The 16,795-nt window shown below is 45.1% G+C and overlaps 1 protein-coding gene across 1 annotated transcript in view; it reads left to right on the top strand.

Moving 5' to 3' along the window:
- Nucleotides 1–16,795, top strand: part of LOC115475119 (lymphocyte antigen 75-like) — a gene marked incomplete at its 5' end in the record, with an annotated part of 231,824 nt that overhangs the window by 189,212 nt on the left and 25,817 nt on the right. Inside the window, 1 exon segment of the mRNA XM_030210860.1 lies at nt 3,098–3,227. Coding sequence (XP_030066720.1) covers nt 3,098–3,227 — 130 coding nt within the window.

Raw genomic sequence — 16,795 nt, forward strand, 5'->3', positions numbered from 1 at the left:
AGACTGCCACTAGAGGTCATGGCAAACATTTTGAGATCAGAGCCAGCATGGGTAGGAGCAACTGGGATCACTCATGTCCTGACTACACCCCTAGACAGCCAAGGATAATAAGATAGGCCTGAAGGAGGCACCTACAGGTGGACAGGGAAGAAAGGGAGACAAACAGGACAAAGCACAAATTTACAACTTTCTACTGAAACCACAGCCATAGCCTTTTGGCCGAAACCAGGCAGAAAAAGGATTTTAGGCAGTTTTGGCACTGTAATCTAAACTGAAATTTGGTCAGCCTCTAAACCATTAGTATTTACATTCTAGAATTGCCCTGCGTACGTTTCATTGAAAGACAGGAACCAGTGATAGTTCTCAGAAACCCTCCTACTACTACTACTTATTTCTATAGCGCTACAAGGCATATGCAGCGCTGTACACCATACACAAAAAGACAGTCCCTGCTCAAAGAGCTTACAATCTAGATAAGACAGGTAAACAGGCAGAACAATTAAGGGTGAGGGAATAAAAAGGTGAGGATAAAAGGGCAGGAATAAAGAGGTGAGGATAAAAGGACAGGGCAAGTGAGTAGTGGTTAGGAGTCAAAAGCAGTGGTAAAGAGGTGGGCTTTAAGTTTGGACTTGAAAATGGCCAAAGACGGGGCTAGACGTACGGGCTCGAGAAGTCTATTTCAGACGTGAGGTGCAGCAAGATAAAAGGAACAGAGTCTGGAATTAGCAGTAGAGGAGAAGGGGACAGATAAGAGAGATTTATCTACAGAACGGAGTACCCGAGGAGGGGCATAGGGAGAGACAAGAGTGGAGAGGTACTGGGGAGCGTCTATAAAGAGAAGTTTGAATTGAATGTGGAAACGGATAGGGAGCCAATGAAGTGACTTAAGGAGAGGGCTAATGTGAGCATAGCGACTTTGGTGGAAAATGAGTCGCGCAGCAGAGTTTTAGACTGATTGAAGAGGAGAGAGATGGCTAAGAGGGAGGCCGGTGAGAAGCAGGTTACAATAATCAAGGCAAGAGGTGATAAGAGTGTGGATAAGGGTTCTGGTATAGTGCTCAGAGATGAAGGGACGGATTTTGCTGATGTTATAGAGAAAGAAACGACAGGTTTTGGCAATCTGCTGAAATGTGAGCAGAGAAGGAGAGAGAGTCAAAGATGACCCCAAGGTTACGAGCTGATGAGACAGGGAGAATGAGAGTGCCATCCACAGAAATAGAGAAAGAGAAAGAGAGGAGAGGTAGGTTTAGGGGGACAGAATGGTGGCCAAGTGGTTCAGGTGGTGGACTTTGGTCCTGAGGAACTGAGTTCATTTCCCACTTCAGGCACAGGAAGCTCCTTGTGACTCTGGGCAAGTCACTTAACCCTCCATTGCCCCATGTAAGCCGTATTGAGCCTGCCATGAGTGGTGTTTTTATTTAGGGTTGGATAGACCCATGAGGACCAGCTGTGGTAGGCTGGCAAGCTAGCCATCTATCAGAGAAGGTCCCCTGAAGGCTGTTATCTATTTGGCTGCTATCTGACTCCCAACCGGTAATTGTGTGCTTGGGTATTATCTTACTAGCCATTTTCACCGCAAGAGTTTAACTAAGTCTCTAAATATTCTATAGGAAAGAGTAAGGGAACAAGATGCAAAAATAATCAGCTTTATTATAGCTTACCACAATGATACAGTAGGATCAGGTATACAAGCAGATGGGTGGGCAGCATCTCATCTAACTCTTCAAAAGGTCTTCTGACACGCCCTACATCCTCCTGCCTTATATACTCTCCTAACTCCATTCTAAGTAATGGGGCCCATAAGCTACAATGATAAACTAGCTAACCACAATCTTGCTCAATCAGTAAGTCATTTCCTTTGCACCTGCAGATACTTAAGAAAAACAAGTCTTTTTCTAACTTAAATGGGGAAATTATGGAATATCCACTTTATAACTGACACTTTAGAGTTTCCATTTTGTTTTCTGATCTCCATTTTGTTTCATAATTCTCTGACCAATTTTCCTAATTAGATTATTTAGGCCTCAATCCGGCCTTAAAACTAGGCCATGCTTTTTTTCCAGCATGCTCCTAGTTATGCAAACCATCAGATTTCTGACTTGGCCTATGTCTCTAGTAGCCTGAGCTCTATGGCTCTGCCCTCCACCATTCCAGTGGGGGTCTCTGGCTGTATTATATCTTATCAGTGGGAAAGCGTGGGGTACAAATGTAATAATAAAAAAAAAAAAGATGAGAAGCTACCTGCAGAACCTGCCCCTCTCCATACCCCAGACAAGTTTATTTGTTTAGATATTCTATGTCCTTGATCGTCACTCCCAGTCCTTGAGAGCTGACAACAGGTGAGGTTTTCAGGATACACCTGATGAATATGCTTGAGAGAAAGTTGCAAGCCTATTACCTCCTGTTGACAGCCCTTGAACATCAAGGACCTCGCTGAAGACTGAAATCAGCAGGAGAGATTAGGCATCTCAAGGTAGCAGTCAAAACAAAACAATGGTCTTGACAACCCTACAAAAAAAAAAAAAAAACAGAGGGATGGGAAGTACCTTGTTTTAGCAGCTGAGCTATTTTTCACATTATCCATTTATCCTGAGCCTGTCCATGGGTGGGAATAATGTTGGATATAAGTGCCATAAATAAAATCCAGTTCATTCTGGGAAGTGGTTTTGGGGTAATCATGGTTGGGGGCAGGCTGAAGCCTGAAAGTAAATGGGTACCACGTCAAATTCAAAATTTGCAACAATTTGGCTCAATATGTTCAGGCAAAAAGTTCTAGAGTGCAGGTTTTTTTTTCATCCACCTCCAGGAGATTCACTTTCTCCTTCTTCTCCCATGGACTCCAACTTGTGGACAGATTTTAACTTACCATCACTTACTTCCATAGGAGCCAACTTTTTCAAAATTAGCTAGGATGCTAAACTTGATGGAACCGACACCGTCAAGGAGTCTGTTCACTAAGTGCCCAAGCAGGCACAGAGGCAGGCTCCTATGCCTGGGGCAGGGCCCATAGTGCTGACATCATCACGCCTGTGGAAGGGCTCGCGACGCGCCGGCGCCGCTGTAGCGTAAACCCTGCGCTGAACCCGCCCCTGACCAGGGTTCCGAAGAGTGGGAGGAGCGAGGGAGGGAGGCGTGGGGAGCTGGAACAGACAGAACGATGCCGCCCTTCTTCTTCCTCTTCTTCATTTACATTATTCCCTTTGCAGTGTTTTCGCAAGCGACGAGCGGTAAGTTTGAGCGAAAAGGGGAAAACAAGCTTTAACACCTCAGATAGTGCGCATTTGTGCAAACGGATTCCTGCTTGCACACACACAATCCCGCAGTACAGTGGGTTAACACTGGGAAACGAGCTCTTGTGTTTCAGCAATGGGAAAAGTTCTTAGCTGTGTGTGTGTTTGTATGCATGCGTGTATTATTTTTCGTGTTTATTAGTTCCTATAACTGGAGAGTCCTGGGTTACCTCCTTCATCTTTTCTTTCTGCAACTGACATGTTTGTTCCGCTTTTAAAAAATTGCATGTGTTTATCTTAGCAACGACAATAGTCTTAATTTTAAACACCAAAATAAAAATAACATCTTATAGCTTCTCAACGTACAGTTTGTCAAGGGGCTGCTCGGAATTGAAAGCTAAACTGTAACATTAGGGTTCACTAATTATTTGTCCTGGTTCCGCTAAACTGTTGTGCAAGAGGCGCATGTTTACTCACTTCCAGCTGGATGCTGTGGCCTTAAAAAGCGCTACATTTCCAGTACACGGATCTTGCCAACATCTGTCAAAGTTCAAGAATCGGTGATATTGACTATAGATAATAAAAAAAACAAGTATATAATTATTTACTGGATTTAGCTTATACCTTTTTCAGTTACAGTATCTATTCATTGGTGTAGTTTGCCTGCCTACTTTGGGTGTGTGCGTGTATGCAAAGGGTAAGGAAATTATATTGGCCAAGACAGCAGGCAGACCAATTCAACAGTGCATCGGCAACAATTTTTGTTGGGGGAGGGAGGGTAACCCGTATCACCAGATAGGCCTCCAGAAAAATCAATGAGGCAGGATCTAAGTAGAGAAAGTCATAGGAGCCAGTTCTGTGGGTGCAATAGTTGCAGAGCACCCCCAATATTGAGCAAACTTGGGAAGGGTAATTTTGTGTTGTGTTTGGCACCTCCAATCATTCTGAAGTGTTTGTGTCTACAGAGAAAGAGCCAGAGATTTGATGAGCTGCCATTAGTTGGAGAACCTCAGTTTTGTCTAGCCAGAAAGATGAGAGAATCAGTCAATACCAGTAAGAAGGGCTAGAACAGAGCATTCTGGATTGGAAATGTATAACAGAGCATCATCTGCATAGGCTACAGCCTTAACTGTTTTGCTCATAAATTAAAACTCCTTGCTAGATGGTTCAAAACAGACATGGCAGTTGTAAGTTTCTGCTCCCTGTTTGCTGATGGACTCCAAAGCTGTGAGCTGAAGAGTCCTTATTTTTTCCCTTTCTCCCTGTCTTATGTCACTGAAGATAAAGTTCCTTCCCCAACCCTCCCAGAGCTTGCTCTGTCAAATCAGCATAGTGAATCACCTCACCTCTATCCTGACTACTTCTGTGGGTGAAGGGCTTGCTTTAGCGGGTAGTGAAGGGAGTTCTACCCAGTCTGAGCTCAGTGCAGTGGCGTAGCCACAGGTGGGCTTGGGTGGGCCAGGGCCCACCCATTTATGGCTCAGGCCCACCCAACAGTAGCACATGTTTAGTGGTAACTGGTGGGAATCCCAAGCACCGCCAGCTGAAGATTTCCCCCTGATGGTAACGAAAGCGCTACTCTCCACAACACCGGCACCTGCGCATACTCAGTTTTCAGTGCATGCCTGCTGCCAAGGTGGAAAGAAGCGTTTTCCCACCAGCTAAGATCATTTGGTTTTTGTTTTTTTTTTGGGGGGGGGGGGGAGAACACTTGGTGCCCACCCAATTCTTGCTTAGGCCCACCCAAAATCTGTTGTCTGGCTATGCCCCTGGCTCAGTGTTACACTATTCTCCAGACCTAAGGGCGAGAAACTTGCATCCCAGCAGGTTGTATGCAATGGAGGCTCTCGCTGTGATTGGAGACCTGGAACTGGTAGCTTCATGACCAGCATGGAAGTGCAAATGTAATGGCACTGCCATCATTGTCGGAAGGATCTCACTGGCACCCAGTACCCTGCCATCAGGGATAACTTTGGTGGAGAAGGTGCAGTCCTTGGTGATGAAGGGTGATGTAGCCGTGGGTGGGATTTCAAGTGTGGTGAGTTCTGCTAAGCTTCCAACTGCTGCTGCTGTATTTATTTTATTTATGACATTTTTATCCCACATTAGCCCAAGAAGAGCTCAGCTTCAATGTGGCTTGCATTACAAACATCAGTACAATCATACACATTTTGAAAAGTATCAATTCTTATAATACATCATATAATACTAGGTTGAAATTTAAAATGAGCTATTTCAACGTAAGTAACAATAATCCTGAAATACATATTTCAATATAGAATTGATAAATAAGGAGACAACTAGAATGATAGTGAAATTATACTAAATAATATTAGATAGGTAATCTTTAATTATAAAGTGATTAAGTAAGGATTTATCCAAGAGATAGGAAGTAATTAAGAGAGAGAGAATATGATCTAGGAGGATCAATCATTGTTCAGTTCAAAAGTAGTTCTTTCCTTTGAAGATTGAACTGAAAAAATGAGTTTTCAGTAAGCTTCGAAACATCATGCAATTGTTTATATATCTAATTTGTTTAGGAAGAGAGTTACTACTACTTAACATTTCTAGAGCGCTACTAGGGTTACGCAGCGCTGTACAATTTAACAAAGAGAGACAGTCCCTGCTCAAAGAGCTTACAATCTAATAGACAAGTGAACGGTCGGTCCGATCGGGGCAGTCAAATTGGGGCAGTCTGGATTCACTGAACGGTAAGGGTTAGGTGCCGAACGCAGCATTGAAGAGGTGGGCTTTAAGCAAAGACTTGAAGATGGGCAGGGAGGGGGCTTGGCGTAAGGGTTCAGGAAGGTTGTTCCAAGCATAGGGTGAGGCGAGGCAGAATGAGCGGAGCCTGGAGTTGGCGGTGGTGGAGAAGGGTACTGAGAGGAGGGATTTATCCTGTGAACGGAGGTTACGGGCGGGAACGTAAGGGGAGATGAGGGTAGAGAGGTAGTGAGGGGCAGCAGACTGAGTGCATTTGTAGGTAAGAAGGAGAAGCTTGAATTGAATGCGGTATCTGATCGGAAGCCAGTGAAGTGACCTGAGGAGAGGGGTGATATGAGTATATCGGTTCTGGCGGAATATGAGACGTGCAGCAGAGTTCTGAACAGACTGAAGGGGGGATAGATGGCTAAGTGGGAGGCCGGTGAGGAGTAAGTTGCAGTAGTCCAGGCGAGAGGTAATGAGAGCGTGGACGAGAGTTCGGGTGGTGTGTTCAGAGAGGAAAGGGCGAATTTTGCTGATGTTAAAGAGGAAGAAGCGACAGGTCTTGGCTATCTGCTGGATATGCGCAGAGAAGGAAAGAGAGGAGTCAAAGATGACTCCGAGGTTGCGGGCAGATGAGACGGGGAGGATGAGGGTGTTATCAACTGAGATAGAAAGTGGAGGAAGAGGAGAAGTGGGTTTTGGTGGAAAGACGATAAGCTCGGTCTTGGACATGTTCAGTTTCAGGTGGCGGTTGGACATCCAGGCAGCAATGTCGGATAAGCAGGCCGATACCTTTGCCTGGGTCTCCGCGGTGATGTCTGGTGTGGAGAGATACAGTTGGGTGTCATCAGCATAGAGATGATACTGGAAACCATGAGATGAGATCAGGGAGCCCAGGGAAGAGGTGTAGATTGAGAAGAGAAGGGGTCCAAGGACTGATCCCTGGGGAACACCAACAGATAAGGGGATGGGGGTGGAGGAAGATCCATGAGAGTGAACTTTGAAGGTGCGGTTGGAGAGATAGGAGGAGAACCAGGAGAGGACAGAGCCCTGGAACCCAAATGAGGACAGTGTGGCAAGAAGTAAGTCATGATTGACAGTGTCAAAAGCAGCGGATAGATCCAGGAGGATGAGGATGGAGTAGTGGCCTCTGGATTTGGCAAGGAACAGGTCATTACAGACTTTAGAAAGTGCTGTTTCTGTCGAGTGAAGAGGGCGAAAACCGGATTGAAGCGGATCAAGGATGGCATGAGAGGAGAGAAAATCAAGGCAGCGGCTGTGGACTGCGCGCTCAAGTGTCTTGGAGAGGAAGGGTAGGAGGGAGATGGGGCGGTAGTTGGAGGGACAGGTAGGGTCTAGTGATGGTTTTTTGAGGAGTGGCGTGACTACAGCATGCTTGAAGGTGTCGGGGACAGTTGCAGTGGAGAGAGAGAGGTTGAGGATATGACAGATGGAGGGGGTGATAGTAGGAGAGATGGTGTTAAGTAAGTTGGTGGGGATGGGATCAGAGGAACAAGTGGTGCATTTTGAGGAGGAAAGAAGGCGGGCGGTTTCCTCCTCGGAGATATCAGGAAAGGAGGAGAAAGAGGTCTGGGTTGGTTGGTTGAGGGAGAGGGTTGAAGGGTGAAGAGGAGGAGGTGGCTTGGTAGTGAACTCAAGGTTGATCTTTTGCACCTTGTCGCGGAAGTAGTCAGCCAGTGATTGAGGAGAGAGTGACGGGGGGGTGGGAGCGGAGGGCACTTTGAGGAGGGAGTTAAGGGTGGCGAAGAGACGACGAGGGTTAGAGCTGAGAGAATTAGTCAATTGGGTGTAATAGTCCTGTTTGGCAAGGAATAGTGAGGACTGGAAGGAGGATAGCATGAATTTGTAGTGAAGGAAATCTGAATGGGTGCGAGTTCCACGTTTTGGTGCCTTGATATGAAAAGTTGGCAGTATGAATTGTTTTGTAGGTTACATTCTTGCAGCTAGGGAAAATGTATGATGAGATATTCCCTGGATGATGTAATAGTGTTACGTGGTGGTAATTCAGTAAGATCATTCATATAGGATGGTGAAATGCCATGCAGAATTTGATGAATAAATGCACAAAGCTTGAATGATATTCTATTCTTTATTGACAGCCAGTGTAAATCGTGAAGGAGAGGATTTGCTTTAGCAAAGTGCGGTGATTACTACTATTTAGCATTTCTATAGCGCTACAAGGCATATAAGACGCGCAGCTGTGTTTTGTTTAGTTTGTAGTTTTTTAAGAAGACTGCATTTGACTCCTGCATAGATGGAATTACAGTAATCAAATTGTCTTAAGACAAGAGATTGTGGAAAATGGTCTTTTGGATAATATTAATAAGAGACCACTTAGGAAGAGTCTAATAGCAAGGAACTTAATGGAGCAGAGCTTCTAGTGTTCCTTGTATTTCCATCAGATAGGGATCATGTCTTGTGACTTTCTTTCTTGGGCAGAAGGTATAGATATTTCCTGGCCTCTGTAGAGCCTTACAGGACCAGAGGAAGAGATTTTTTGCAATGTGTTGTTGGGAAGTTCTGACTATGGAACTTTATTTATTTTGGGGGGGGGGGGGGGAGGGGGGTTGCTATTCCCTTTTAAACGTTTACTTAGATATCAAAATGTACAATTATTTACAATTCTGGATACCCATGTTGAGGCCTGCAGATGACCATATCTCTCTATATAAAAAGCAACACCAACGTTCTATGAAGCCTCCAGCCGGAAGTGTGAAGGGGGCGAGATATCCGGTTTCCCTACGAGTGTCTGCCCCACCCTCTCTGTAACACAGTCAGTGAAGGAAAACAGCAGAGCACGAAATCAAATCGCTGGCTCTGTAACAGTGAAGGACTCAGAGGGGGCAGGGGAGAGAGGCCAGAGGGCAGGGACACACACACTCCCACATGCACACAGAAGAAAACATTGCTAACCCCCGTTTCATTTGCATCAGAAACGGGGCTTTTTTACTAGTAAGATTATATTGTCCTTTAATTAGAAAAGGGGTAAAGGCTCCCTTGTAATTTTGCCTTAATTTTTTTTTTCCTTTTTTCCTTATTGATTTTGTTAATTCCAGATTTTATGTCCTTGGCTCCTCATTCTTGTGGACTTGGAGATTTAACTTATTTTCTTATGGATTGAATATAACTATTTTTCTTCTTGATTAGTTCCTTTCAAGGTTTGGATACTTGAATTATTTATTTATTTTATTGCATTTGTATCCCACATTTTCCCACCTATTTGTGGGCTCAGTGTGGCTTACAATACATTGTAAATAATGGAAATGCAGTTTGTTACAATCAGTTATGGATTCCATTGTGAGAAGTTAAGCGAGACGAAGTCAAGGTGTCGTTAGGGAATAGGACAAGGAAAAGAACAATGGAATTATACTACTGATTAAATATACATATTAAAAAAAAAGCTGCCTATATTGTGCCAGGGACGACACATATGATTAATTGTTCTGAAACTATTCTGCTATCTTAGCCTTATGATTTGGAGAGAAATCAGAATATTCTAACAATGTTGGGTTCAGATGCCAGAGTGGTTTACTAGTACCATGACCTGTCAAGTGTAGCCAAGTTGAAATGGCTGCATGGTTTGATCTGGTTATGTTGTGAATCTTAATATTAACAGCAGAGGTATTTTAGGTCCTTAGATTCTTGTTTTGGAGTGGTGTGACTATGCATAATTATTTGGATTCTCCTTGTGTCTGCCAGCCCTAATTCTGACACAGTAGACTGTATAACTAGATTGTCTCCGAGACCCCCTTGCAATTGAGCAAATCGTCGAATAAGTTTTAGATCGTGTCCAGTTGAAATCACTACTGATAATGAAGGGAGCCCCAAATACCATCAATTCATATTAGTCAGGGCAGAAGAATACTTGAGTCATCCACTGAGGGAGCGTACACATTCAGAATATAACTTCTGTATGCCCAGCCTATGATGTATTTTTAGCCGTCTTCCTTCTAGATCCATCTCCTAAGCCAAGACGGGGCCCTGCAGAATAATACTGCCACACCATTCTTCTTCCCCTGTGCAGGGGCACCAGTGCAACTGCCTAACCAATTTTTTGCATCGTCTCTGACTCGGGGGTGGATAGGTGGGTCTCTTGAAGGAGGCAATGTTGGTTTTGATAAGCTTTAGATACATGACTATTTTCTCACACTTGATAGGGTAATGCAGTCCTTTTACATTTATGGATGTTAACATGCATTCTAGAGGGATGGGAAACCATTGTTAAATGCATATATCAATCCAGAGCTCTGATGCAGTATAAATGCAGTATGGTTGCTATGTTAATGCCAGTATAAATGCAGAAAAAAAATAAACTGATTATTCAGCATTATGAATCTTTTGCCCCCAAAACTGATAGATAACAATGGGAAGAAACAAACACACATGTCTGGAACCTCTTGGCTCCGGAGTTAAGGCCTGAAAACCTGTCTCCACAGGAACAGCACTTCAAGCAGGGCCAAGCAGAAAGGGAAGAAGCAATCACAATTCTATAGAAAAACATCCTCTTAAGAGTAGGTTGTAACACACCAAACTGTTCTCGCTTCAAACAAGAGAGAACAAAATAGTTCATCCAATCGAAGATCAGTTTGGCCCCACACACAGCAGATCCGTGGACCAAATAAGGGCCGTGAACGTCATGTCCTTTGCTACACCAACCTCCTCTAAATACAACTGCAGATCCTCAGACAGGTTGAAGGTTTTGATTATGTTTTTTAGGGTCAACCACATCCTAGTTGATAAAGGACCAAATTTTGCTCCCAAAGCTTTTAGGTTTGCTCTCATGTTCAGAAATTGTTTCCTGCACTGCACTGTGGTCTTAGGTCCAACTGTCCACATGCAGAGGTGTTTTGGGCATACATAGGGTTACCATCTAGATTCAGATTCGCTCGACAGGGTGGATCCAGTTCTGGGCTTACCCCATTGTGTGCAGGGACTTGTGATTCTGATTTCCCCATTGGATTCCCTAAGAAAATCAAGGCTTTATGGGCAATTACTTTATAGGCATTAAAAAGCCCTGTGAATGATTCACACTCAGTTCTTCCTCTCCATTAACAGCAGTTTGTGTCATTGTGATGTAGATGGAGCCATATCCATTCTCCACAGAAGCAACTTACATTTCCTAGCATTTAATGCTTTCCATACAAAAAGCTTCTAGCCCATTTTTAGGCCCAGTACATATGAAATATCAAATAAGATCATTTCGCATTTAAAAGGTTGCTCCACCGCCCCCCCCCCCCCCCCCCCCAAATATCTCTAAGATCCTCTTGTAGGTCCACCCAAAAGAGCGCAATCTGGGGCACTGCAAAACATATGGCCAGTGGATGCTGCCTCTACCCTACATTTAAGACACCTCCCATCCCCTGAAATCCCAGCCTTGAATGCTCACTGTGGGGAAATATAAGCTCTCAATAAAAAGTTATAGTGTGTTTCCCGGAGGACCACGTGCTCCAATAACATTCAAATTTTTCCGATATTCCTTTTAAGGTGATCTGCTGTGAGCTGTGTCCACAGATCTTGATTCCAGTGTGACTCTAGTGTACGCAGTGGTGTGCTGGTAAATGTTTAACAGGCTCTCTCCCCGGTCCCCCTCTGTGCCCCCCCCCAAATTGCAGAGCTGGCTATAGCCGGGGAGAGAGCCTGGGGGGGTGGCAATGCATTACTCCAGGAAAAAAAAATTAAATGATCCCAGGTTCCAATCTAATTCATGTTTAATGTGCGATAAAATGCCATAAATAAGTAAATAAATATAAACTTTTAATGTTGAGCACCTGATTCTCAAAGTGAACATATTCCAAACACTATAATGAAAATGAAAATGATTTTTTTTCTACCTTTGTTGTCTGTTTTTCTGATCATGCTGGCCCAGTACCCAATTCTGCTGCTATCTGTCCTCTTAACTCCGTTTCCAGGGCTTCCTTTCCATCTATTTCTTTCCTTTCCTCCTTTCTTCTTCATTTCTGGTCCTCAGCTTCTGCCTATTTTCTTCATCCATGTGCAGTTTTTCTCCTCGCTTCCTTTTCTCTCATCTCATCTCCTTCCTCACTCTTCCCTCCCCTCCATCCATGTCCAGCATTTCTTCTCTCTCCCCTCCTCTCCCCTGCCCTCCATCCACCCATGTCCAGCGACCCTTCTCTCCCCCTGCCCTGCAGGCACCCATACCCAGCGACCCTCCTCTCCCCTGCCCTGCATGCACCCATACCCAGTGACCCTTCTCTCCCCTGCCCTGCTCTCCGTGCACCCATACCCAACGACCCTCCTCTCCCCTGCCCTGCATGCACCCGTACCCAGTGACCCTCCTTTCCCCTGCCCTGCATGCACCCATGTCCAGTGACCCTCCTCTCCCCTGCCCTGCATGCACCCATACCCAGCGACCCTTCTCTCCCCTCCATCCACCCATGCCCAGCGACTTCCTTCTCCCTTCGGATCTGGTCCCTCACCGACTCCTTGTCCTTCGAATTCTTCGGGGCAGGCAGTCTTGCCTGCCCGCTGCCAGATTGTGCTTCCAAATGGCCGCCGAGAGTTCAGCAGAAGTCTCACGAGGCCGCCTCTGGCAGTCTCGGCGGCCATTTTTAAAGCGCGAACCGGCAGTGGGGCAGAGTCAGCGCTGGCAGCGAGCAGGCAAGACTGCCTGCCCCGAAGAATTCGAAGGACTAGGAGTCAGAGAGGGACCGGATCCGGAGGGAGGGAGGAGAGCCAGAGCCAGCTCGCGCTTTTTAACAACCGGCTCGCAAGTCGGAAGAAAATTTAACAACCGGCTCTTGCGAGCCGGCTCCAGCACACCACTGAGTGTTCGTCACCAAAACCAGACCTTTTAAGGTCTACTGAAAGATGTTGGCTGGAGCTTGGTATGGGGGTACACCATCTGTTTCCCCAGAAAATGAGAAGAGTACCAGGAAGAACTGTTAAACCAATCCCGAAAACAAAATGCAACCTTGTGGCCACATTATAATACTTTATATATTGGGCATCCCCAACCCCTCCCCCCCCCCCCCCCCCCCCCTCAGTAAAAACTACGCTCGACCACCTAAATTTTCGGAAAGCACTAAAGACAGACCTGTTCAGAAGAGCATACCCCACCAACCCAACATAAAAATACCTGGGCACTTGCGACACAATGTCACCAAAGACCATAACGAATATTACCTGTCTCTTCTTCCCCCTTTTCCTCTCTAAGTTCCCCCCAACTGTACCTACCTTACATGTACCTCATTCTACCACAATATCACTTTGTATTCATTCATACCATGTATTTGTTCAGACCGTAATCAGCTAACGCCGTTAACGGTTATATGTACGCCACATTGAGCCTGCAAAAGGTGGGAAAATGTGGGATACAAATGTAACAAATAGGAACATATGGGCGACTCTAGTGTTAAGCGTGTGCTAATTTTAGTGCATGCTAAAAATGCAGGTGCAGCTTAGTAAACAGGGTCCAAATGTCCTTGTAAGTTAACAGGTTGATATTTGCAAGATGGAGCCATTTCAGAAGGAGAGTCATAAAAAGCAAATTCTTCTAATTAAAGATAAAGTCTTTGTCGTCAGAGAACATACTTTACAGATGAGCAACTTCTTTCCACAGTTTCTAAGAAGGGAGTTTCTACCACTGCATAATGGTCACATACTACTACTACTACTTATCATTTTTATAATGATACTAGATGTACACAGCGCTGTACATTTGAACATGAAGAGACTGTCCCTGCTCGACAGAGCTTACAATCTGATTAGGACAGACAAACAGGACAAATAAGAGACAAGGGAATATTAAAGTAAGGATGATAAAATAAGGGTTCTGAACAAGTGAATAAGGGTTAGGAGTTAAAAGCAGCATCAAAAAGGTGGGTTTTTAGCTCAGATTTGAAGAAGGCCAGAGATGGAGCTTGACGTACCGGCTCAGGAAGTCTATTCCAGGCATATGGTGCAGCAAGATAAAAGGAATGGAGTCTGGAGTTAGCGGTGGATGAGAAGGGTGCAGATAGGAGAGCTTTACCCAGTGAACAGAGTTCTCTGGAAGGAATGTAGGGAGAGATGAGAGTGGAGAGGTATAGAGGAGCTGCAGAGTGAATGCACTTATCCTATATAATAAAACGCACCTCCAACATTCTGAAGCTGACTGCATGGCTGAGGCATTCCTGCTCTCTGTATCCATCTCCTGAATTGACATCATGTACTTCCGGGTTCGTCACAAGCAGAAGTGACCAACCACACGAGGTTTCTCGGCTTCAGAATGTTGGAGGTGCATTCTATTAAATAAGATTGGTCAGTTCCTTGAATCACAGCCAGAGCGCAGCGTCCTGCACAATAACGCTCAGACACCAGAGAGAGAGAGAGAGGGCGGGGGGGGCCTGACACCAGGGGGAGGTATCTCTGTCACACACACACACACTCTCTCTCTCTCTCACAGTCAATGTCTTTCTCTCACCCTCACACACTGTCTCTCACACTATCACACTGTATCACATTCACACTCTATGTGTCACACAGTCACTCATACACTCTCTTGGTCTCATACACTCAGTTTCACAGAGAGTCTGTGTCTCACACACACTCTGTCTCTCGCACACACTGTATCTGTGTGAAACACACTCTCTCTCTCTCACACTGTGTCTCACATATGCACTTGCACACACTCTCATTCTCACACACACACACTCTCACAGACACACTCGCACCCAGACTCACTCTCTCTCTCTCACACACACACTCGCACATTCACTCTCTCTGTCACACACAGTCACTCTCACATACACTCTCTCAAACATACACACTCCGAGGGAAAACCTTGCTAGCACCCGTTTCATTTGTGTCAGAAATGGGCCTTTTTTACTAGTAGGTCAATAAGAGGAGTTTGAACTGTATGCGGAAACGGATAGGAAGCCAGTGAAGTGACTTGAGGAGAGGGCTAATATGAGCATAACGACACTGGCGGAATATTAGTCGTGCAGCAGAATTTTAAACAGATTGAAGAGGAGAGAGATGGCTAAGTGAGAGACCTGTGAGAAGCAAGTTGCAGTAGTCTAAGCGAGAGGTGATAAGAGTGTGGATGAGGGTTCTGGTAGTGTGCTCAGAAAGGAAAGTGAATTTTGGTGATATTATAGAGAAAGAAACGACAGGTTTTAGCAGTCTGCTGAATATGTGCAGAGAGGGAGGAGTCGAAGATGACCCCTAGGTTACGAGCTGATGAGACAGGAAGGATGAGAGTGTTATCCACAGAAATAGAGAATGGGGGAGGAGGAGAGATTGGTTTAGGGGGAAAGATAATAAGCTCAGTCTTGGTCATGTTTAGTTTCAGATGGTGCTGAGACATCCAGGCAGCAATGTCAGACAGGCAGGCTGATACTTTGGCCTGGATTTCGGCTGAGATTTCTGGTGTGGAGAGGTAGATCTGGGAGTCATCAGCGTAAAGATGATACTGAAAACCATGGGATGAGATCAGAGTACCAAGGGAAGAAATATAGATGGAGAAAAGAAGAGGTCCCAGGACAGATCCCTGAGGTACACCAACTGACAGTGGGATAGAAGTAGAGGAGGATCCACTAGAGTATACACTAAAGGTACGCTGGGAGAGATAAGAAGAAAACCAGGAAAGAACAGAGCCCTGAAATCCAAGTGAGGACAGCGTATCAAGGAGTAGGCTGTGATCAACAGTGCCAAAAGCAGCAGATAGATCGAGAAGGATGAGGATAGAATAGAGACCTTTGGATCTGGCCAGGAATAGATCATTGGAGATTTTAGCAAGCGCTGTTTCAGTTGAATGAAGGGGGTGAAAGCCAGATTGATGTGGATCAAGAATAGCTTGAGATGAAAGAAAGTCAAGGCAATGGCGGTGAACAGCACGTTCAAGTATCTTGGATAGGAAAGGGAGGAGGGAGATGGGGCGATAGTTGGAAGGACAGGTAGGGTCCAATGAAGGTTTTTTAAGGAGTGGTGTGACTACGGCATGTTTGAAGGCATCAGGAACAGTCGTAGTGGACAATGAAAGATTGAGGATATGACAGATAAAAGGGATGACAGTAGGAGAGATAGTGTTAAGTAGATGGGTGGGAATAGGATCAGAGGGAACAGGTAGTTAGTTTCGAGGAGGAAATAAGATGTGTAGTTTCCTCTTCAGTGATTTCAGAAAAGGAGGCAGGGGTTGGAGGGTTGAGAGAATGGACTAAGGGACGGAGAGGTGGAGGTGACCTGGTTGAGAATTCAAGTTTAATCTTGTGAACCTTATCATGAAAGAACTCAGCCAGAGTCTGGGGGGAAAGTGAAGGGGGGGTTGGAGGTGAAGGCACTTTGAGGAGAGAGTTCAGTGTGGCAAAGAGATGTCGAGGATTTGAGCCAAGAGAATTTGTCAACTGGATGTAATAGTCCTGTTTGACAAGTAAAAGAGCAGACAGGAAGGAGGTCAGCAAGAATTTGAAATGTATAAAGTCAGCATGGGTAAGGGATTTCAGCCAGAGGCGTTCAGCAGAGCCGGTACAGCAACGTAGGTAGCGGATTCTAGAGGTCAGCCAAGGCTGGGGTTTGGTTCGTTTTACAGAACGGGGAATGGGAGGAGCGAGAGTATCCAGAGCAGAGGAGAAAATAGTATTATAGGAAGAGACACCCTTAGACCAGCCATGTGATGGCTGGTCTAAGGGTGAGTGTTTAGCATGTTTCAGAGAGAGTCATACCATGAGGCTCCTGGCTCTGCAAAGTTTGTGGGGTAGTAGGACATTCTGAATGGAATCTTATGGAGCCTATTAGCCATAAAAATGCAGCTAAATGTGTTTAGCAGATACCAGTTACATATGTTGTGGAAATGTGTTTGAACCCATTTTTTTCTTCCAGTTAATAGTTTTATTTTCTTT

This window comes from Microcaecilia unicolor, chromosome 7 (genome assembly GCF_901765095.1).
Source record: "Microcaecilia unicolor chromosome 7, aMicUni1.1, whole genome shotgun sequence".
Taxonomy (NCBI): Eukaryota; Metazoa; Chordata; class Amphibia; order Gymnophiona; family Siphonopidae; genus Microcaecilia; species Microcaecilia unicolor.